Genomic DNA, 24,909 nt, shown 5'->3' with positions numbered 1-24,909 from the left:
TATTGTCAAGGCGCACTGAAGAAGAAATCGAAGTAGCGCTTGGTATTAAAAAGACGACCTCCTGAATTGCGCTTTATGACCCCTGTTTTTGACGTTGCGTTAATATATATATATATATATATATATATATATATATATATATATATATATATATATATATATATATATATATGCGTGTGTGTGTGTGTTGTTGTGGTGACGAAAAAAGCACACTGGCTCCGCTAATAGGCCAAAGAATAAGCGCGACGTGCGTCGAAATACGTTCTTTTTTACTCTCTAACATGCCGGCTGGTGGGCCAGCCTTTGTCAGTGACATGTGCACCTTGTTGCATGTCACTGACGAAGGCAGGCTCACCAGCCCAAACCATCTACAGCAAAAAAGGACGTGTTTGCACGTCCGTTTTGGCTACATACATGTGTGTGTGTGTGTGTGTGTGTGTGTGTGTGTGTGTGTGTGTGTGTGTGTGTGTGTGTGTGTGTGTGTGTGTGTGTGTGTGTGTGTGTGTGTCTTCCATGAGCATTTATTGTGGGCGTATATGCGCTCACGAAGGCTGTCGAACAGTCCAAATTTTGCATCTAAATAATATTTCATTTTTTTTGCTTTCATTCTTTCCACAGAGCACAGCCAATCCACTCGTATGCAACACCAATGACTGCAAGCTCCTGGCGCAGTGGCTGAGGGTGAAAGTGGACCAGACAGTCGACCCTTGCGATGACTTCTACCAGTTCGTCTGCGATGATTACAAGCGCCTAGATCTTCTATCAAAGGTAAGTCTTAAAGGTCGCAAGGTTGACGGTAACAGCTGCTGGTGTACGGCTGCAATGTGGCGCGAAATGATGGGGAAACAGCGAAAATTACCAAACATAAGACCACGCTGTGCCTCCGCATATCAAGAATGTACCTACGTCTACTCGACTGGAGAACGGGGTTTCCTAGCGCATCTTACGATGCATTAAGGCGCCTTGCGTCAACAATATGCATGTTGTTTTGAATTATGTTTCCTTAGTATAGTAATTGGCGATTCCTCCAGCGCCAGGGAAGACGCCAAAATCGATGCATTTGACATCTTAATTTGCATCTTAAATCACTTTTCACGCAGACTGCAGCGTCTTGCACCTACAAAGTTCTGCAGCGAATATGACGCAGAGGCCAGGCACGAAGATAATACGTTGTGCTTTTTTATGCTTTACATTCAAAGAAACCTTAAAAATAAATATTTGTTCTAGCCTTTTTAAAGCTACGAAGTGGGCACGAGTTTGTTTTTGTTTTCGTTTGTGTTTTTATTCGGACATTTCAAGAAATGCCCACGAATAGAGGCAAAAGGAGACAGTATGTCTCCTGACTGTGCCTACTCTTCGTGCTGCATGTCGGACCATGTACAGCAAAGCAGAACAAAAAAACAAACAATACAGTATGTACACACAAGATTAGGTATATTATCATCAACAAAATAAATAATCTACCGCACAAGTCATGAGTCATACACAATACACGTGTCAGTTATACAACAATGTCTGTCTAACATATGACAAATCTACATAAAAGCAAGCAATTAGAAAAATCCAACGTAACATCCAGAAACGTGACAATATGAATTCGCACCTAATTTGATACATATATAGTATGAGGAAAGCATTGTAGTTTCGGTTCTATGTACATGGAGGTAGTTAAATTTTTAAGCACCTGGTTAATTTTTTTATTAAATTCTAGTGGTTTCGTCTGCGTATTTTATAATTTCAGGATGTTTATTGCACAGTGCAATAATATGGTTATTTATTGACTGCATTTCATAGTTGGTGCGATTTATTGACCTGATAAGTGCTACAACATGCAGATTCTGTGAAATATTTCTATTAATATCGTAAACCATGCAATGCAAATTCATTCCGGCACTCAATTTATCACGTGCGCTTCCCGTAGGTCTACACATGAAATATAATGCATAAATCAGTATTTGCACGTAGCACGTACTCATGAACAGTGTATAAAGGTCATTTTTTTTGTTTTTCGGCGAACATCCGATCGCTGTTAATAAAGCTTACTGAACTAGAGAAGGTGCATTTGCAAGTGCGTTAACTAGACGGCACCACCGTAATAAGCGAGACTACAAACGGAATGCAATATTGGGAAAAAATATCCGGTACTACGGTATGTAACCCGTGTTTTGATCGGAAGCAGCAGGAGTCCTCGCTAAAAGAGCGAAATGCGAATGGGTCTGCCTCTTTTGGTCCTTTACATTTATGTCGAAATTGTAAGTTAAAGGACTTTTCGCAGAGGTGAACTTTTCTAATTACTTTTTGCACTTACCTCAATATAACACATTGAACGCGTTGTGATGTAGAACTCGGCAGCTATAAAACGGGAACAGGACCCCTTTAACAACGCTGCGCATGCGCACCCAGGCAGCACCGCAGTATTGAACCACTCATGGCCCAAATTTGGCATAAATTGTCAACAGCCCTGAACCAACACTGTCATATGGACGAAGTCCAACCTAATCCAACGCTGACCCAGAGTTAGAGCCAGGATTGACCGATTGCTAGGCCAATGCAGTAGTCGTTGTGTGGCAGGACGAGCGCTGAGTCATATCCTTTCCATTATTGTCATCGTTTGACCGAAGCTCTTTCCATGAGGATACAGTTAAGTACGCTTGCTCTGATGTACGCTGTCATTATTAGGGCAAACGTTTGGCTAGTGGCATTTTTATAGCAATTGTCCCCGTAGTGTCTGCATCGATTAGTAGCTAGGAAAATGCGAGAGACGTATATTAGTTATGAAGCAAAAATTCCACACACATGAAAGCAGTAGTAGAAGAAAACTGAGAAATAATTCCATAACAGTTTATGTACAAATTAGTGAAAACAAAGAGGCATTTTCCGTGGAGATAAATGGGGCACACTGGGTGTTTATATACGAACAAGGGCCAAAGAGACATCTCCCGTCATGGCAGGTGAATGAATGATGTTGGGTTAGGTAGGGCCCCGAGGTTGGAAATTGGGCGAGATGCCGAGGACGGTGATCGGGCCAGAACTTTCGAGGCAGGGAGCTGACGTCGGCATGTTGGGCAGTACTCGCATGACCACAGGATGGTGAGGCCCTGAGGATAACTATAACGCCGTTGTTTCTGCAAGTTATTGCCACCTCACTCAGGAACTTCCTCCTTATTCGGAGAAGATGCTTGCGCTGAAAAATAAGCACAAATATTATCGCACACATAGAAATTACAATTGTGTCTGCCAAAGTTTTGATGTTGAAAAATCTCCATACTGCAAAAATAGAACTTTGAGCTGAGAGTTCGAAGATCTCAAATAATAAATTTAATGCTCTTTATTACCACAACATTTATAAGACATACTTCCTAGCAGGTATTGCAGTGCACATTTAGTGCACAAAGCCAACAAAATGCATAGGATCCATTCGTGTTGTTTACACCCCACTCCTAGTCAACGTAGCACATTTCAATTAAAGGGCATCTGCGAAAAACACTTCTTATAGCATATAAAGGCTAGTTTTATGTACGGCATATGTATGCAACCTCTCTGCAAAATCCTACATGTGAAATTCGAGTGGTTGAGTTGGGAAACACTAGCGAAAGTAGATTTTTTTACACGAAAAGTGAAAAGAAGTAGTACTGCTTCTGCTTACTGAAAATGATGCTTGACCTAAAATCTGGAGATCAAGAGTGGTTCCTCGCAAGGACTTGCGGGATGAGGCGGCACTCGTTGCGCGATCAAATTAGCCTGCTGAAGTTTCAGTCCTCTGAGCCGCAACTGTTTCTTCGAACAGAAGTTTCTCCTAACCACAACTTAACAAACAAAATAGGAGCGACTTGAACCTGAGCCCAACCGTTATGTTTAGTGTTTCAGTACCTTGATCAATTAATACACATTGATCTGATCAATCGCAAGAAAAAAGTATATCAATTTGCCCACTTCGTGCGCAGACTCAATTGGACGTCGAACAGATTTCCATATATGCCGCTTACACCAGCAATGTCCCGGCCACAGGACAGACCGCCTGGCAGAAAGCGATGGCACTCATTAAGGCGTGCTTGACGACGATCGACTCCAAGCGCGACGAGGTGAGCACGGCACATGCCACTTGCATGCCTGCTGCAGATGTGAGGACACGTGTGCTGCACGTATGACTGTTTTCGCCGCACACGCGCACACGCGTCTGTTGTAGTATGGCTTAACGTGCTGCAAATGTAGAATATAGATTAGGCTATTTGGCATTCCATAGCGGTGATTCATGGTTACCAATCTCAAAAAGGATATGCCTTTGCTGGTTACTAAGCCTCGATGATTGCTTTTTAACAGATGCACTAAAGAACGGTGGGGAGATTTACATTTCTTTAAATTTGCCTGCGTTTAAGGTATCTCATCTCAAGCATTGTTTTCCTCTCTGTGAATAGAACTTATGAATATGAATAGAGTAAGCCACCGGACACACGCACACAAATTCATTGGACATTTAGCGGAGATTGCCAGACGTATTCATTATCATTACACCCCACACATTGCAGGTTATGTATCCATGATTTCAACCGCGTTCACAACACTGCAGAGTGTTGTTCAGGAGCTCACTCGAGACACGTCCTGCCTCTTTGAGGAGTGAAGTTCAGCGGACGGTGGTCCGGCGCAGACCATCATAAGTTGCACCAAACACACGCACACACACACGCGTGCACTCACGCACACTCACGCAAGTGGCGGAGAGAAACATGAAAGTGAATGCTGAAAGAAGTGAATAAAACCTATTCAATAAAAGTGTGCCCGTGACAGTTATCTGGTTCACTTCGAAGAAGCGGAGTTACTCGAATGTTTCTAGTAAGGTCGGTTCTAGAAGTGTGAAATTAGTGTCCTAAGATATTGCAAAGGTACCATGAAGGTGTCTTCTTGAGCATACATAGTGGAAAGTACGCGCTTGGAGGACCATTTTATTTGGATCGTCCAATTGCAGCGAAAATGTGCGTTTTTTTTCTGTACATGGCGGTGCCTAATTGAACCTCCCGATAGCTTGTCTCGGCTGAAGCATAAAATTTTTCTCTGCCCTCAATTCAGCACTGCATTTCCGTTTGGTCGCGCTGCATGCTCTTCCGTCTCCCCTCCACAATAAAGGCTGTAATTTTGGGAATTATTGTGTACATATATGTATAATATAACCATAAAAATTAAATTGGGTTAATTTGCATTCCTCAAAAAATCTGTATATTATCATAGAACTAATCCTACACTGTGAAAAGAATAAAAAATGTAGCGGTGTTTTCATAAAGGCCCTTTATATATTCCAGAAAGAATGTTCTCTTCTAAATTTATCGCAGATAATAAACTGCGCACTCCATTGTGCCTTTCACTAGAATGATAGACTCCACACCATCCCGCAACCCCGTCTTCCCTTGTTTTGTAAAAACCTATTCCAGAAACTTTTCGAGCAAATGAAGGTTTGTGAAATCCATCTCTGAAAATTCATCCTGACCTAGTCAAGTAAGCTGCATTGCACTGCAGTCTAGTCAGTAGGAGCTCGTTTCACGGAGAGACTCTTCTATACATAACGCGTCGTTATTGCATCCTTGCTCCCCTAGTACTTGATTGAAGTGGGCGCGCCATCATTACTGCCATAACTTGCACAGTGGACTTTGCCACCACCAATGCATTCGCTCGTATGGCTTCTGTCGCTCTTCAGTGGAGATGAAGAAGCGAACTCTGCTGTAAATTTGAGTTACGAATGCAGCTGTTTATTTTTCTAACTTACGCGCTGAAAGACACTCAACGATTAAGTCACAATAGCTTCGGCCACGTTCACTGGCCGCCGAAATCCGAAGTCAATGTCAAGTGTGTTTGCTACTTTTGTAGAAATCACAGAATATTCCAAGGTAATCGTTCAGTTTCGCGTAAATTTTGCGATATACAACGCTGTTCGCGGCGTCCGCCCAATATAATCATGCAGGTCGCTTTCGCGGTAGATTCTGTAACCAAAATGAAAAATGATGGAATACAGTAGAAGAAGTTTTGGCTGAGCCATAAGGCGATTACTGTCATAAGCCGGTAAGAAACTACCACCTGTAAAAAGTAAAAAAGTTAGAAGGTGATTGAACATGCATTTTAAATCTTCCTGAGCGAGTTGGGGATTAAAATGGCCAGTCTCACTGCAGAAGGCACTGTAGCTCGTCACCCATTGCGTAAGGGTGTATGAAGACGTCGTAATTCGTTTTACTCCACTATATTTCGGATCGGCAGGCATTTTAAACACGAAGTGTTTGAGCAAGTTGCAATCACTTTTCCGTATTGGGTATGCTTCTAGCCTTTTTTCGTTGGGTGATCCCTGAGATTGTGCAGCCAGACATATGACACGACACCCGCTACTTGGTATATGTGACCTGGGTATCACTGTCACTGTGACATACAAGAATCAAGAATCAAGAAGTCTTTATTGAGTAACACAAACAAAATGTATACACAGATATTTGGACCGATAGCCAATGAGGCTAGTAAGCGGTCCAATACAAAATAACATATAGTACAGCAATCACAAACACATTGAAGAAAAACTAACTTTGTAGCCCTGCTTCCATTCCCAAAAAATGTTTCTTGCATGTCAGTTTGAAATTCCTAGCTTGCTTTACTTCAATTGGCAACGAGTTCCAAATTTTCGCTCCTGTAAATTCTATTCGTCTTTCTCCGTACGCATTATGGCAAATAGGAAGGTTAAAATTGCCATTGCTGGCTTGTCTAGTGTTGCGGACGGGAATACTGAATGCACCAAGAGGTAAGGGGTAGTTGGTATTTATAATATTATTAACCATAAGAGCTATTTTGTAATCGCGTAAGGTTGTGAATGACATGATTTGCATTGCGTCAAAAATGTTATTGTTAGAACTATTCGAAGAAGGTAATCCCATGGTTTTCAAGGCACGTTTTTGTAGTCTTAGCAATGGTGTTAAATACGTTTTGTATGTGATTCCCCATGATTCACTGCAATAACTGAGATGACTGTGACATAATGAAAAATACAGTGATCTAAGAATAGCAGGTGGAAAGTGCCGCCGTGCCTTAGACAAGGTAAAACAACCGTACGCAACCTTTTTACACACACTGTGCACCTGTTCCTTCCAAGACAAGTGGCAGTCGAACATGACCCGTAAATATTTAAAAGAAGACACACTATCAATAACATTGTTGTCAACACATATAGAAGAAGAAGAAGAAGAAGAAGAAACTTTAATAAAGAATAGTCCGGCAGTGCTTGCTGTGGTGACCTCAGGTGACGGCTCGAAGTCCTTGGACTCGAGCGGCATCTTCGGCTTGCCGGACGGCCCAGAGCTGGTCTGCCAGCTCTGAACTTCTGATAGCCGCCTCCCAGCGGCGGCGACGCCTACGGAGAAGGTCCCCGGCGGCTCCCGCATCCGGGGCGGCGTCGGGAAGAACGGAGCTCGAGCCTTCTCCCACCCTGGCAACGGCCGCGATTATGGACGCGTCACCAACGGAGCTGGTCTGATTGCCGTTGTTGCCGGCACACTCCCAGAGCATGTGTCGCAGCGTTGCTCTCTGTCCGCATGTTTTACACGCGTCTGTTGAATATAAACGCGGATAGCAGTGGTGTAAGATAGCGGGGCTAGGGTAGGTGTGTGTTTGGAGCAAGCGTAACGTTACGGCCTCGTTCCTGTTCAATTTGTCGTGCGGTGGCGGGAATGTGCGTCTTTCGAGTCTGTAGTGTTGGGTGAGGTCTCTGAACGTGGTTAGGCGATCGCCCCACGCCCAGTGTGCTTCTTGTTGTGTTTCTGTTGTAGTGTCCCGATCCGGCAGATCCGATGCCCCGCTCTCGGGGGCGGAGGCGGCCACATAATCAGCGGCGGCTCGGCGTGTGAGACCTCGAGCCGTGGCGTGGGCCGCCTCGTTGCCCGCGAGCGGAACATCGGTATGTGCCGGGGTCCAGAGGAGGAAGACCGTAGAATTTTGGCGTTGCGAGGGCGATGACGAGTCGCCGTCGTCAGAAATTTGGAGTATGCGGGCCGCTTCCCGCGAGACACGACCGCGCGCGAAGCCGCGGATTGCCGCCTGCGAGTCGCTGATCACGATCGCAGCGTTCGGCACCGCGACGAGTGCTAGGGCTATCGCGGCTTCTTCGGCCGCCTCCGTGTGTCCCGTGGTCACCGTGGCGCTCGCGAGGCACTTACCCGAGCGGTCTACAACCGCTATCGCGTGTGCGCTTCTCCCTCCTCCATATGGAGCCGCGTCTACGTATACCGCCTCGTTGCTGTTACCGAACTTCTTCTGTAGGTCGCTTGCTCGTTTGTTGCGTCTCCCGGTGTGGTGCGTAGGGTGCATGTTCTTGGGAAGCGGCGGGATGATCAGGCGGTTGCGAACAGAGGCGGGAACCGCCGTCTTTTCTCCATGCTGGGTGTGGTACGCGATGCTGAGCGTCTCGAGGATGCATCGACCTGCCTTTGACCTCGATAAGCGTTCGTATTGTGCAATGTCGTGCGCCTCGATTAACTCGTTAAGGGAGTTGTGAACTCCGAGCTCAAGAAACTTGTCGGTGCTCGCGTTGAGTGGAACGCCGATCGCCCTCTTGAAAGCCTTTCGGATCATGCATTCGAGTTTGTTTTTTTCGGACCCGATCCACCTCAGGTAGGGGGCAACATACGCTATGCGGCTTATCGCGTACGCCTGTACGAGACGGATCGCGCACTCTTCACGCATACCATTGCGTCTATTCGTGATGCGACGCAAGAGTCGGATCGTGTCATCTACCGAACGACGAAGTATTCGCACCGTCTCTCCGTTATGGCCGTTTGCCTGCAGGTGTAACCCTAGTATTCTAATTTTCTCTACGTGCGGTACGGGAGTACCATCTGCCAATGTGATGCGTATTTTCGAATATTCCCGTTCCTCTTCGCGCAGGGTTTTACGACCTCTCCTTGTGGGTTTGTAGAGTAAGAGTTCGGACTTGGTAGCCGAGCACTCGAGGCCCGTTCCACGCAAGTAATTCTGAACCGCATCTACTCCTGCCTGTAGCGTTCGCTCGACGTGACCGTCAGATCCTCCCCCGGGAACCCAGAGGGTGATGTCATCCGCGTAGAGACTGTGATGTAATCCTTCTATTTCTGTTAATTTCTCGGGTAGACCAAGTAGAACTAAATTAAAGAGTAATGGCGATATGACGGATCCTTGCGGCGTGCCGCACGGACCCGTCTCAAATTCCGGCGATTCCTCGTCGCCGACGACGACGCATGCGCGCCTGCCCGCGAGGAAATCTCTAACGTAATTATACATTCTTTCGCCTAGTCCTAATGTTCTAATTGTTTTTAAGATCGATTCGTGCTTAACGGTGTCAAAGGCCTTTTTAATGTCTAAGCCTAGAATTGCCTTAGTGGAGCTGGTAGTGTCGTCTACGATCTGGTGTTTAAGCTGAAGCAATACGTCCTGTGCGGAGAGGTTGCGGCGGAATCCTAGCATGGTGTGCGGGAACGCGTCATGATCTTCGAGAAAGTCTGTCACGCGGGTGAGAACTGCGTGTTCCATGACTTTGCCGACGCACGAGGTAAGGGAAATCGGTCTTAGATTATCGAGCGTAACTTGCTTGCCAGGTTTAGGAATCATGATAACGCGGGCCCGTTTCCACGCTGCGGGAATCGAACCCTCTCGCCAGCACTCATTGACGTAGGCCGCGAGTCGGGAGATTGACTCGTCGTCTAGGTTGCGGAGAGTCTTGTTGGTAACCCGGTCAGGGCCGGGCGCCGATCGAGTGTTGAGTTCGAACAGGACTATCCGAATTTCCGATTCGCTAAATTCCGCGTCCAGTTTCTCGTTTGTGACGCCGTCGTATTCGGCGTGCTGGATGCTTTCAGCCTTCTTAAAATAACGGTCACGTAGTGCGTCGAGGAAGTTATCACCTCTATAATCTCTGACTAGTCTACGAGTCTTGTGGCCTTGAGCGGACCGAGTCTCCTCCGGATCTAATAGGTGTCTAAAAAGGCGCCAAGCGCTCGCCCCGGTCATCTGCCTCTCGAGGCCGTTGCACGTGTCTTCCCATTGTGCCCTGCATACCTGAAGTGCGTGTTCTTCGATGCCTCTGTCTAATTGTGCTATGCGTTTGCGCAACGCCTTATTATGTCTTTGGCATTTCCATCTCTTTAGGAGGGCTCGCTTTGCTTCCCACATGTGTAGGAGCCTACTGTCAATTATTTCGAGGTTCGCTTCTGGCGGAACATCGCTAGTTGCTGCGCCTACGTCCCTTCTGAGCGTCTCGGTCCACTCATCTATGTCCGTAATCGGCTCGTCGCCTCGCCCCGCTTCTTCTCGCTTCTTGCGGAACATGTCCCACTTCACGAGTTTGAGCTTACGACCTTTGCCCTCAGGGTTAGTACCACGACCGCTCGGGCCCGTGCCTATCGTGATCTCGATCAGCGCGTGGTCGCTCCCCAAATCTTCCTGCGTATTTTGCCAGTGCGCTGTTGTAACATTTGAAACGAACGCAAGGTCTGGTAACGTATCGGCACTCACGCTGTTCCCTCTGCGTGTAGGATCGGCGGGATTCGCGATCAGTGCAAGCCTTTGGTCTTGCGAGTCTTCCCAAAGGTGTTTGCCCTTGGGTGTTTCTCGGGTGTAGCCCCAGGCTCCGTGGGGTGCGTTAAAGTCGCCCGCAACAAGTAGAGGCTCGCCGCCGGAAGCCGCGCGTGCGCCCCGCAGTAGTTCCCCGAATCTGTGCTGCAGCGTGGGTTTACTATACACGTTAAGGACGAAGAGTCCTCGGCCGCTCTTAGGGATTAATTCTACGAACACGTGAGGAACATTTACGCAGGCAAGCTCTCGCTGCGCCACAGTGATATTACGTCGAACGAGCACGGCGGCGACCGGCAACGGGCGTGGCGGGGGAGACGGCCGGCGCGGCACCATCGCCCCCGGCCTAGCGCCACCCGCCACGCGGGGTGTAGCTCGTTTCCTTCTTTGCCTGTTCTCCGTCGCGGTCGCGTCTATGGCTTTGTAGCCGGCAAGTTTAACCGGATGGTTTGTCTCCTGTAAAAGGATCACGTCCGGTTTAGTCTCACGGCTGCGTATGAATTGCTGGAGATTACCCCGCTTCCTCCTGTAGCCCCGGCAGTTCCACTGCCAGATTGTGTATTGTTGTTTCCCAGTGTTAGTGTGCTTCGTTGCGTGTGTAGCCATGGTGATGCCTGCGTTTAATTTAACCCGTCACCATCGAGGCGACTTGGTTGCTGCTGCGGTTGCACCTGCGGTTGAATCTCTACGTCTGTAAGTGTGTTTTGCTGCTGCTGATTGTGTTGTTGCTGTCTAGCGTACGGCTTGCTCATTGTTCTGATTGGTCTGCCTGCAGCTGGCGATAGCCTCGCTTCTATGTCGTCTATGCGCGCCAAGTGCGCGGCGAACATTTGTGTTATTTGTTCAGAGAGCTTAGCTAGCGCATTACTGAACATTTCGTTCATATGAGCCGTCTGTTTTGTAAAACTTTCCTCGAGGCTCTTCTCGATGTTGTCTACACGTTTCTGTAGTTTCTCGTAACGGCCGCATCCCTGTTTGCTCTCGGGTCTTGCGGGATCTAGTGCGATCCTTTTCGCGGTAACGGGACGATCGTCGCGTTCATCCGCCGTCTCCCTCGAGCTGCCCTCGTTGTCCGTGTCCATCTCGGCCGGCTCAGGCCGTGATGGAGTCGGTGATCGAGGCGCCGAGGACGGCGACATCGTCGTTTGACGTTGCGATGGTTGCTGCGGTTGTGGAGCCTCGCCTTTCAATTTGATATTCTCCTCTCTAAGGAGCGCATTTTCGCGTTTAAGCTCGCCAATTAATGATTCTAGTGGTTCTAAACGTTGTTTTAGGACTCGCTCTATCACTCGCTCGAGCTCGTTCCCACCGCCACCGCCGACGGTAGGCCCGCCAGAGCGGCCCGCCGAAGCGCCTCCGCCGCCGGGAGAAGCGGCGACAGCCGCCCAGCTCACCTGTTGCCCAGTGCTCCTGTGACCTTGTTGCTGCCACGGCTGCTGCTGCTGACTTTGCTGGTTGATGTGGCCCACAGCTGCGGTGCCCGAACCGCCGCCACCGCGCGTCATCGACGTACCTCTCGGCGTCTGTGTTCGGTTGCGAGAGTGGGATCGGGATCGGGATTTTCCCGCGCCGCCCTTCCCGCCACGGCTAGTCGATCGTCCTCTTCGGTTGTCGGTGACTGAATGACGGTCTATCTCCGGAAAATTGAGGTAGTAGCCGGCGTTGCCATTACAGTCGCTGCTGCTGTTGTAACCGCTGCCGTACGCTGTAGCTGCTTCTTCCTCTTCTTGTCTTTTTCGCTCTATTTGGCGACGCTTGACTATGTATGGGGTCTTGTACCTCGCCTTGCACCTGCGGTCTCCCGTGAAGTGTCCCTTGCCGCACAGTCGACAGCGCGGCTCGCATTGATGGTCAGGCGACGGATTGTTGCATCCGCATCCACGGCAAATCTTGTCGTTGGGATAGGGGCACACGTCGGCGCGGTGTCCCAGCCTTCCGCACTCGTAGCACACGTCAATCTGCTTCCTGTAGAGGGAGCATCTGACGAGCATGGGGCCGTAATATACGTATCTCGGTACGTGGAATCCGTCGAACAAAACGATTATGTTGTCCGTGTTGCTCATGCGTTTCGCGTGCAGCACTCCGGGGTTGCGCTTCGTCACTAGATTAGCGATGATGTCTGCCGGGCTCTCGCTCTTGGAAATGTTCCTAATCAGGCCCTTGGAAGTGTTCTCCGGGGCGGCTTGATAGCTATTCGCCTCGAACTCTCGGTCTCCGATGCAAAGCTTGCTAATGGCTCCGTAGCGTTTGGCTCTGTCTTCAGACGGCGTGCTGAGCACCACCACGTTCTGCTTAACGTTGAGGCAGATGCTATCTTCCCCGGCCGCTTCTCTGCTTACACCCGCCGCGTTACGTAGGCAGCAGTAAATGCGATCCGTCCCGTAATCGCGCACGTTGAAGCCGCCTCGGGGGCGTACGACGATTTTGTAATCGTCCGGCGGTAACTCTGGCATTCGGCTTGCCATGGCAATCTGCTTCACTTGACGGGCGTACTTCCTTTTGTACAGCGCTGTAGTGACTCCCGCTGTCGACATGGCTACCGTCCGTCGCTGCATGTGCCCATGCTGGTTATGGGCCGACTCGGTCGCACCGTCGGCCTGTTTCTTCCTCTTGACATTGCACCACCCCGCTCCTTCGCGGAAATCTTCCGGCCTAATATCTGTTCCGTCTACCTGGACAACTTCCATTTAACGTCAGGAAAAGCCTGACACTTTGCCGTCGGAGACTGGGAGCTCTAATGAGGTCCGGCGACACGGTAGGCTTGGCACGCCCTGCCGCCGCGGCGGCCGGGCAATAGTGGCCTATACGTGGAGATAGGCTTAGCTTGCCCCGCCTGCGTGGCGGGACAAAAGGCGCTGCTTATCGGCCAGAAGATGGGCCCACCTGGCGAAACTTGGTGTCGTGGGAGTCCTGATGAGTCCGCCGATTGCTGGTAAGAAGAATTACCACGAGAAGCTCGATAATCCGCCAAAAACATAGGAAAATAGAGGAGCCGACACGAAGCACGCCTGCACTCCGTGGTCTTCTTCTTCTTCCCAACACATATAGAAAAATCACTTAATTCAATACACTTTTGTTTTGAACGAAAAATAACATATTTAGTTTTTTCAGTGTTTAAAGTTAGATGATTATTACGAAACCAGGTCGAGATACGTTGGAGTTCATTGTTAATAGGATTTTCTATTGATTCAAGTGAGTTGCCAGTAAAGATAAGTGCAGTGTCATCCGCATACATCAAAATTTGAGAACACTGTATTGCATTGGGGAGGTCATTAATAAAGAGCGAAAATAAAAGCGGTCCCAGAACTGACCCCTGGGGTACACCACACGTAACAGTTTGGTATGCAGACTTGAACTGTTTGAGGACAACTTGCTGCTGTCGTGAAGAAAGATAACTTTTAAAGAATTCAAGGGCCCCGCTACGCACACCATATGCTTCCAGTTTCATTAAAAGAATGGAGTGTGAAACTGTGTCGAAAGCTTTTTTGATGTCTATAAATACGCTTACAGCAACATTATGGTTATGAAGAGCAGATAGGATAAGCTGTGATAGAGTAACTACAGCCGTGGACGTGGACCTGCTAGAAACAAATCCGTGTTGCTGAGGACAAATAATATGATTAACATCAAGAAAGGTTTTCAGTTGGAAAGCAATTAATTTTTCAAAAATGGTATTGACGACACTCAGTACAGATATTGGCCTGTAACTAGACGGGTTGTTAGGGTCACCAGTTTTAAATATCGGAACAACTTTTGCAACTTTTAAAGTATCGGGGTATAAGCTAGAGTGTATCGCATGATTGAATATTCTTCACAAAGGAACACAAAACAAATCAATGTTGTCCTTGATTACCTTAGCCATTATGCCGTCTGGCCCGGCCGCTTTATTCGTGGGCATGTTCGCCACAACACTTGCAACTTCATCGCTAGTAATGTTCGAGAAACTGAATTCATTATTAATACATCGAGGTATGTCGGATGTCACTGAAGCTAAGGGAGTAGGTTGCGCACTGTTCTGACCATGTGTTGTGAAGAACTGATTAAACTGGTCTGCAGTCTCTATTGACAAGTTGACAGGAACAATCTGTTTTCTTTTAGCTGTTCCCGTAAGTTCTCCTACAATCTTCCATACTTGCTTTGTGTCATTTCCTTGACGATTAACCAAATTAGTATAATACAATTTCTTTGATTTTCTCATCAGCGCCACGGATTTGCTTCTGTAATACTTAAACTGTTTCAAGTAATAAGCATTTGTTCTGTTGTTTTTGAGCTTATTATAGTATGAATCCTTCTTTTTCAATACTGTGAGTATTTCCTCAGTAATCCAAGGACATATGGCATGTTTGTAGTTGCGCCGAGAAAACTTCAGTGTTGACTTAGTAATTGCATCGGAAACAGCAGATACGAAGTTAGCAAATTCTGTGTGAACGTCACTGTGACACAGATTTTCGAAATGAATAGATTCGAGCAAACGCCTGACATGCGCGTAATCCACCCGTGAAAATACATTGGTATGGGTAGGGCAAATACAATCGATACCCGACCGTGGCAGAAACAGAAAAGTTGAACAGTGATCAGCAATGTTTTGGTTACAAACACCAGCGCAGGCATCCATATCACGGTTACATAAGATGTGATCAATAATTGTTGCAGACTGATGTGTAATTCTAGTGGGCACATTGATAACATTCTTGAGGTTGAACGATTCCAGTAAGAAAATATAATCTGGACAGTCATCCTTTGATAAGTCGATATTGAAATCACCAACTATTGCTAACTGATTATTAAAAGACATCAGAGGAACCAGAATGGACTCCATATCAGATATGAACTGACTTGTGCACGTGTTTGGCGGACGATATACCACGCCTATTACGACGTCTGTCTTAAGGCGAATAAAAAGTGCTTCTGTGGTATTAGAGCTCAGAGAGGAATCCGAGAGCTGTTGATAATCTATGCCGTTTTTTATAAAAAGAGCAACGCCACCCCCTCGTGCGGTGCTATCTCTTGGTAAAGATAGCGTTGTGTAACCCGGTATGTACGGTATTTCTCCTTTCTTAAGCCAGGTTTCAGTTACAGCGATAAGATCATACTGGAAAGAATGTTGCGATAAATGTACAGTGAGTTGGTCTAAATTTTTATTTATACTGCGAACATTGCAATGAAAAATGGAAAGGTTTTCGCTCTTGTGCCACTTAGCACTGATTTCCTCGACGGAAAAGGCCATGTTTCTAGGCTACCTGAGCAAGATCAGCGTCACAGGTTATATGTGGAACATGCGAGGTATCTGTCTTGCGCATCAGGATCTTGCCATCTGATACCCATGCGTGTTTCCACTGTTTTTCCTTTTTGGCTTTCCGTGCTTTACGTAGCAAAATTTTGTTTGCCGGGCACAAATGTTCGTTGATGAACACGGGATTTTCGTGATCGTCAAAGCTCAGAAGTGTAGTGTTCAGCCGTTGCTTTTTCGCTGTTTTCAGAATGCTGTCTCTCACTTTCCTGGAAGCAAACTTAACAATGATGTTGGGTTCGTCCTTGTTTTTGGGGGCACACGATGGATAGCTTCAACATCGGATTCATCGAACTTGGTGCTCAAGAGATGACAGATCGATGTCATCACTGAAATCAGATTTTCAGTGGGTGCTGGAGGGATGCCTTTGATTTCAAGGTTATTTCTTCTACTGTACTGCTGCAGTTCAGTCAATTCGTGCCTGAGAGTTTTCACTTCATTTGTGAGTCGGTTGTTTTCTTTTTTCATTTCCAGGTTTACGTTTTTCACGTCAGACAGGGTCTTTTTGAACTCAGAGATCTCTGTTCTAAATTCTTCGAACTTTTCATTGATAAAGCCCATTGAAGTTTTGACAGATTCCATTTCAGATTCAATCACATGCTTTATATCTTGCTTTAGTTCACTTTGCTTAGAGTTAAACTGTGCACTCAAGTCAGTCATAGCCTTTACAAGTTCTTTTATAGTTGAAGGAGGCTTATCACCCATGCTGGACACAAACACGAACGGAGCAATCCAGTAGCCTAAGATCGATGTAATCAAAGATACAGGATACACACCTGCAATGGACGAAGAAGGCGGTTAGCCTCTGCCTAGTTGCGAAGGCTGCCTGGATTGCTCCGTGAATGATGTGGGGACCGTCGTGCAGCGGTTATATAGGGGACGCCGTTGATATCGGACAGTAGTGCGCAGGTGCGGCTTGCCAGTAGAGAACGGAGGGAGGGGGAGGATCCGTGGACACGTGTAGGTTCCACCAGCAGTGACGGTAGCAGCTTCGGATTCCGCTCCTCAAACGCGCATTTCTGCAATGGACGAAGAAGGCGGTTAGCCTCTGCCTAGTTGCGAAGGCTGCCTGGATTGCTCCGTGAATGATGTGGGGACCGTCGTGCAGCGGTTATATAGGGGACGCCGTTGATATCGGACAGTAGTGCGCAGGTGCGGCTTGCCAGTAGAGAACGGAGGGAGGGGGAGGATCGGTGGACACGTGTAGGTTCCACCAGCAGTGACGGTAGCAGCTTCGGATTCCGCTCCTCAAACGCGCATTTCTGCAATGGACGAAGAAGGCGGTTAGCCTCTGCCTAGTTGCGAAGGCTGCCTGGATTGCTCCGTGAATTTTATTTACACATTTTATTAAATGGATATGTACACGTAAACATCTGCCAGTTGTACTCGATGATGTTATCACCAGCACCGAAACCTGTTACTTTATCACGCCACCGAGACATGCACACCACCATTAAAAGTCTCCTGCATACAAGACAGCGCGCGAAGACGCGCTGGCTTGCATGCTAGTTATGACAGCCGCGTTCTTGGAATTGGAGCACCTATTAAATGGAATGCCTATGAATTTGTTTGCACACCACGCAAATAAATATCTCTCACTTTATGGCATATTGAAAATTCGTTCCAAGTGAATATACCAGGCGAACTTGCCGCCTACAATGCAAAATAACGTTATGTCCCAGAAAATAATAGAGGTTCCTAATAATTTTAATATATAAGTAAGTTAATTTTTTATTCTGGTAACATGTTGATTTCCAGTTATTTTGAGCATTGTCCACCTATTCGAAGAGGTAAACTCACTGACCAGAATTATGCCATCTCCCAGAGATGGCCTTTATAAATTATGAATGGTCTCAGAAATATTCGCCAAAAGTCTAGCAGATCCGTGTTCGTCTCGAATTCTTGTTTCGAGTGTTCGTACATGTTCTTTTCCAGCAGCGCTGCCTTAAATTATTTAGGCAGTCCACCCATCTAGCCCCCGTGCAAACACTTCTGGATTTTAGCAAATGCTACTTATCGACAATTACATGTCGATAACCACTTGACTTGATGTACTGTAGGAGGGGCCTTTCCGTTTGCTTTTTTATGGCTAGGAAGGCCTTGAATATTGTGGTAAGTGGACTGTTTAATTTGGGGCGTGAATACAGTTAAAATAATACCATCTTGTAAGGACGGTAAAGAGCACAGTAGGCTCGTTCTGCTCGGACACGTTTTTCTGTAGCTCCGGATTTTCGCCCCGTTTGTCAGTTTCTTCCCTGCTACTGGAACCCTGTTGTTTAACGACCGCTTTGGAGGTGTCATAATCCCTAGTGCCGCCTTTATGCAAGATTCCCCAGCATCTACATCCTCCTGCTGAGCCACCCAGGCCGAGATATTTGCGGCTTCGCCAGTGCGAGTGCCCCCGTGGCAGTCGCCGCGTCGGCGCAGAGCATTAAAGCTACCGTGTGTCGATAAAGCAGAACGTTACCTATGAAACCACCTTTCAAGCCAGGAGCCCCCCCCCCCCCCTTTCGGGGACCACTAGCACGGAGCATGACAGCCGTGCAGCCATGGCGCAGACCTGGGCCAAGAGAACTACGGATGCTACTTCCATCGCATCAGAATATAGCTTCGGCAGCGTCGAAAGGACGTCACTCATCACAAGGCCTTGCGCTACGACCGAGACATACATCTCCAGTGCCACCAACGACATCGTGGTGCAAGTGGTCATCAGGGCCAACCGCATCATTCTAGCGACCATGGACGCCTGCCTCGAGACTTCTAGGTTCCCCAATGTATCACCCTACACAAACCTATCAGTACTGTTTCAGTATGGGTGTCTGCTATGACACTAGTTTAGGAGCTCGAAGAACTGCAACAGACAGAAGTATCAGAAGAATGCGTCCTTGAAATCCAGGCGTACCTCGCCAGTGATACTGACTTAAGTCGCTTTGTGCTTAATGGCGTTGACCATGACGAAGAACATGACGAAGGGACAATCGTGTCCCACGCACAAGGCTGTGACTGGTCGCTATCTAGGCAGCGGTCATGCATGCCTAACCACGCTTCAAGGTCCTAATTCGTGACCTGAACATATCTTGTATTACGGCTCCCATCCTACGTATATCCATATCCAACATATCCTACGGCGCTCCCATCCGTTCAAGCCCTCCCTTGTGCTGATCATCATCATCATCATCATCAGCCTGGCTACGTCCACTGCAGGGCAAAGGTCTCTCCCATACTTCTCCAACTACCCCAGTCATGTGCTAATTGTGGCCATGTCATCCTTGCGAACTTCTTAATTTCATCCATCCACCTAACTTTCTGCCACCCCCTGCTACACTTCCATTCTATTGGAACCCAGTCCGTAACCCTTATGACAACCGGTTATCTTCCCTCCTTCCATCCCCATTTTCTTTTTTATTTCAACTAAGATATCATTAAGTCGCGTTTGTTCCCTCACACAATCAGCTCTCTTCTCTTGCTCTCTGCGCTTGCTTTAAACAGGGACACATCAAGTCCCCCTGTCCCTACCCACGCAAGGACAACACCATGCAGCCTAAACTACCAGCATCGTTTCGATGCTCATATGCCAAATAAACGATCATTACAACATTTCTCTGACATGCCTTACGATGTTGAAGGCTACTCAGAAAGCTCGACAACGTCGTTCTCGACAGCCAGCAAAAACCCCTCAAAATCCATCGATAAAACAAGTCCCTGTGTACAACCGTTACGCCGCTCTGGCCTCACTGGTAGAAGACGCTGGCCAGGTGACAACAGTAACTACAGTGATAAGCGATGCTGTCACAACTACACACAGCGCAGCTTTTAGGTTGTCCATTTCACGACCACTGCGGGTATCACAATCGATAGACTACAGGCCACTTCCCTTGGGGAATAAAGAATTCGAGATGGACACTCACATATAGCCACCCTTGAAAAGAAAATCGAGAGTGTCAAGGAACCCTGTGCAGTGCTCCAGCTTCGTGATGATGGAGCGCGGTCGCTGCAGTAATCGTCGATGTCCATCTATGTCGAACCTGCATCTATGTCAAAACTTCTTTCACCCCAGAAACTTGCACTTCGTTGTGCAACAGCTCCAGCCAGTCACCTAGATTCTAGTGTTCAACCTTAACCCGTGATGGCTGCTACGTCTTCAAGTGTGCCAAAGACATTAACAGTGGAACAGCCGCAGCATCGCCAGGTAGGTCGGAAGGCTGCGCCAGCGTCTGAGATATGGGAAGCTGCGTGCTTGAGGTCTGCTGCTCCAAGAACCAATGGCCTGCGACCCATTTTACGATTTTTGGCATACTAATTTCCTTCACTGTTGGAAAGTAGGAGCGCTACGCCTGCTGCCCCTCCAGAGAAGGCTGCAGCCTACGTACAATCAGCTCTTCAAACCTGTGTTGATCTTTCATGGTGGTGCGGTTTATGACAATAAGTGGTGGCCGTATTGGTTCATCTCCAGCACGCGGACGTTATAATCGCTTCGTACTATGCTCGCCCCCTACAACGGTCGTGCGGCTCGGTTTTACCTCAACTAGTTGGCGAACCTGCTGCAGAGCATCCTGGTTGCCCAATATGGTAACAGGAAATTTTAACCCGGCTCGCATCACATAGAGTTAAGCCATTTCCAGTGCGCGTGGTGCCTGTGTGCTGGGCACATTCACGGACACCCAATTCACGCTGCTTAATAACGTGTCAGTGCGTACCCGCCCGCGTCAGCAGTCTTGCACGCCACCACGCTTACTGGAGTTATCTTGATGGCTAAAAGTACGACCGCCTCGAGGTCATGTGAATCCGACTGCTGGGGTAGCGACCTCGTGCGATTCATCTTGGCTTATCTTCAGGTGGAATAGGCCGCCTTCGCCATGTCGAGCGGGGGCTGGGATCGATACAGACCGGTATCAGAAAGCACTCCATCCAACTCCATGAGGGACCCATCCCATTCCCTTATTGCGGCACTAGTAGAAGCAACACGTACATGGTGGGTTGATGAATAGCGAACCTTGTCAGATTTACAACTCCTGCGCATCTGGGCGCCGCGCCACCAAGCAGAACTTGCATCAGGATATGAACATGAATCAAATTCCGTTTAGCTAGAGGCCTCATGCTTTACTGCAGTAAAGCTGCTGCAGTAAAACGCTGCCATGAACTCCGCTTAGAATGTGGCCGCTGGATGAACCGTACTGCGTATTCAGGTTCTTCCTCGTCAACTGCCTCTATATTACACACGTTCCACGTAACAGAACGCGATCGGCGCTTTCCAGAACCCGTAGCCTGCACCCTGTTAGGATCAGGCCAGACAACTGAAGTATTCGCCGAAACATTCGCCCACACCTATTTTTTTTTCCTGCATCACAGCGCAGCACAGCCTCCTTTACTTGTTCAAAACGGCCTTCCCGTTGGGGCAGGCACGCCACCTACGCCCGCCGGCACCGACAAGCTAAGTTCAAAATTGCGAAAGCTTTAGCGGCAATATTTCTGTCGAAGCCAAGCAAGACATTAGGACCGGATGGCATATCGTATGAACTTGATAAAAACACGGAAGACAAGGCTCTCGATATGCTGTGGGCAACAGAAGCCACTCATGATTCTTGGCTGCATGCAGAAATGGTCGCTATTCCCTAAGCCCGTGCTATAACCGCCTTATAATCACTAGCAGCCGGTGACTCGCAGTCAGCTGTCATTTCGTAGCAAGGCTAGTCAGGTGGGAGTGCAAAAGGTTAGCGAAAGCGCGGCTCCCTTTCCAATTTGTTTCAGACAGTGGCTGTCATGAATCGCCCCACGTCGGGTTCGACGCTATTCGCCTCGAACCCGAATATTGATCACGGTGGTACGTCCACACTAGCGACAAAAATCGCCAAATATTACAATGCTCCCTAATGTGAAATTTGAGTCAGCTCTATAGGTGTTTTGATTTGGCAATGTAATGAGCCACCGCACCGATTACCTCACCCACTGGCAGAGCTCGGACGCGCGGCTCACTATATATTGACCGACCAAATGGTGTCCCTTTCCCGGTAACTCCAGCTTATCCCTTTGTGAGGTGCGATTTTCATTTGAAATTTCATTCACAAAAATTGAAGAATATCATTCAGGAAGGCAAAAGAAAATGTTTGAGACGTTTCTCAAGAAACATGATGCAGCAGTTTTCGAAAGAAAAGTGGTAATATATGTACCACTGATTTTACTACAAGAAATGAAATGTGGTACAGATTTGTACCTCTGTCCGCAGGCGGATTGAAATGAAAAGACAGTGTGTAACAGGAAATATATTTAAACACTCAATGGTAATATTCACTTATGGAATGACTTAAACCATTCGACGCACAGTGGAAGTTGGCATTTTGCAGAGAAAGCCCGCTCGAACTGGCTTCTGTGCCGTGCAGCATGGTCCGCAGACAACTGCAGGAAAGCATGTACAACAGCGGCGCCCAGTATATAATAGAAAATTCTGTGCCAACGCTTTTTTAGAACGGCGGTCTGCTGCATAGCCACTGCGCTCCTGATCAAACCTATCTATGCCACCCATCGATGTGCTGTAAGCAGATAATGCCTTCGGGCAAGTGACTCCTACAAGAGCGTTACTAGAACGTCTACTGTTGTCCTCTACAAGTTCTTCCGGACTGCGGAACTTTGACATGACTGTGACACACTGGTATGCAGTTACTGGCCCTTTGGATCACCGCAAATTATCTCCTTTCTTGAGCTTCTAGCCACTCTTGATCATCTGCGGGAAGTCCTTGTGCTTGATGCGCGGAGTACAAGTTGCAAGAATGCCGTTCTCAGAAAGCATTTTAGGTAGTTGCATGGTAGTAAAAAAACGGTGAACAGACAACTCAGAACTGTCTTGGGCATCCTCGGAGAGCAACAAGACATCTCTCGTAAGGCTAGATTAGCAGGCCAGTTACCGTCTTTTCCTTTATAAATCTGCAACTGTAGAATATGGCCTGTTGCAGAATCGGCCCGGCACTACACGTCATACCCACGCTTGATCGGCTTAATTGGCATGTACTCTTTCAAACAGGACCGTCTTATGAATGGTACCATACTTTCATCCACTGCTTGATCCGATAAATGGGTGTAGTGCCGTATGAAACGTTCATTCAAAGCATTGACAAGACGACGGACTTTTTCGAGTCGGTCGTAGCCATCTTTGCCCCTTTTCTTTACCTTTGATAGGTCAGTAATATGAAGGCAGTTGAGGATTGTTTGAAATCTCTTAATGGTCATCACTTTACTTATTTTTTCCACATAAAAAAAATGTCACTACTCCAATACAAGAACATGTGATAAGTAGGGTTCACACTCATAAAAAAAGCATCCCTACGAAGGCTTCAAGCTCCTGCTTGGAAATTTCATGCCACCCTGGTTCATGCTTCTGCTCGGCATAACTATTCGTCTCTGTGACAAGGACGCCAAAGACTTCTTCATCAAAGTTAAAGCAGCATGCCTCCTTTGCGGTTAAAGGAGCTTCGGAGCAGAACAGTGGGTCTTTTATTTTTCGTACCTATAAAATACCGTTGGGGAGGTTACTAGTCCAGGTTTCTAACCGAGCGTCATCCTCTTCGTCCGAAAGAGCATCGTCGACCAACTTGCGCTTGCTTTTCTTTTTATCGAGTGTTTTTCGCGAATACTAGGGATTTCACTTCGAAGCCACACTGATGGAAGGTACACCAGGTGCTAGCTATGGGACGAACTCTTCATCGCTTCCGCTGTCCCCGTTGTCTTCACTGACTTCTGGATTTACAGGCAATTAAAGTAAGAGGGCAACAGCCTCCTGCTGTGTGAGGCTGCGACCTTTAATGTGTTTAGTTAGGAATATTAAAATCTCTAACTGCTATAGCTATCGCCTCGCGCTACTCTGCTTTCACACCGGTGAAGCCGAGCAAAAGTGAAGGGTACCAACGACCTTTGATACACACTGTTTGAAGGGGGCTGGTTGGTTAAAACGGCAAAAACTGTACGTCACGGTGGCGGATGTTGTACTGACGCTGCTGAGTGGTTTGCGAGGCCGTAAGTCGAGCACGGGCAAGCTGACGTGCATGGACGGCGAGGGCGATGGCGTCGCGCGCATACTCGCTTGTTGAGACCGAAGCAGGAGCTAGTGCCGTGTCAAGGGGCAAGGTCAGTTCGCGACCGTACAGTAAATAAAATGGAGAAAATCCGGTGGTGTCGTGCCGGGAAGAATTGTACGCGAATGTGACGTAAGGAGCGACGATGTCCCAGTCGTGGTGGTCCTTGGAAACGTACTTGGAGAGCATATCGGTAAGTGCACGGTTTGACCGCTCTGTCAGGCCATTGGTTTGAGGATGGTATGAAATAGTCAGCTTGTCTTGAGTGAAACAGGAGCGCACAATATCGGCGATAACTTTCGAGAGGAAGATACGACCACGGTCAGTAAGCAGCTGTTGTGGGGCGCCATGAAGTAAGATTATGTCACGCAAGAGAAAGTCCGTGACGTCAGTGGCGGAACTGGTAGGAAGAGCCCGCGCGATAGCATATCGGGTGGCGTAATCAGTTGTGACGGCTACCAATTTGTTCCTACCAAGTTACCCATAAACAGACAAGCAAGGCGACTAGAGCAAATTTCAGACTTAAGATTATCGATGTATACGGACGACATCACCATGTGGGCGACAACAGGACCTCCAAATTAGAACGAACAAGTCTTACAAGATGCAATAGAAACTGTAAATGATTTTGCGGAGCAAATCGGCATGTCATGTACGCCAGATAAGTCACAATGGGTACGAAGACTACGTGGCTAAAACTATCGAAAGATCAAGACGTTCGCCTATAGTTAGGCCACCCGAAAATCCAGCAAGAACAAGGAATCCGAATCATAGGCCTGTGGCTACAAGAAAACCGAGGAGCGGACTGCAGTATCAAAACGCTAAAAACGACCACCAAACAAAGAGCTCACATGATAAGCAGAATAACAGGAAAGCATAGGTCTAACCGAGACAGAGGCTATCCTACTATACACGCGTTTGTACTAAGGGTCACATATAGCGTGCCGTATCAACAGCTCAGCGCTCGCGAAACCAAAGAAGTGAACGTAATGT

At 47.6% G+C, this 24,909-nt stretch overlaps 1 protein-coding gene across 3 annotated transcripts in view; it reads left to right on the top strand.

Annotated features, from left to right (window-relative positions):
- Window positions 1-24,909, top strand: part of LOC135911672 (endothelin-converting enzyme 1-like) — a 181,356-nt gene that overhangs the window by 22,747 nt on the left and 133,700 nt on the right. For all 3 annotated transcript variants that reach the window (XM_070533815.1, XM_070533813.1, XM_070533814.1), the window contains exons 3-4: window positions 619-768; window positions 3,945-4,082. In XM_070533815.1, coding sequence (XP_070389916.1) covers window positions 619-768; window positions 3,945-4,082 — 288 coding nt within the window. The remainder of the gene's footprint in view (window positions 1-618; window positions 769-3,944; window positions 4,083-24,909) is intronic.

Source organism: Dermacentor albipictus, chromosome 2 (assembly GCF_038994185.2).
Source record: "Dermacentor albipictus isolate Rhodes 1998 colony chromosome 2, USDA_Dalb.pri_finalv2, whole genome shotgun sequence".
Classification (NCBI taxonomy): domain Eukaryota; kingdom Metazoa; phylum Arthropoda; class Arachnida; order Ixodida; family Ixodidae; genus Dermacentor; species Dermacentor albipictus.
This window is presented reverse-complemented; position numbering and strand designations above follow the sequence as displayed.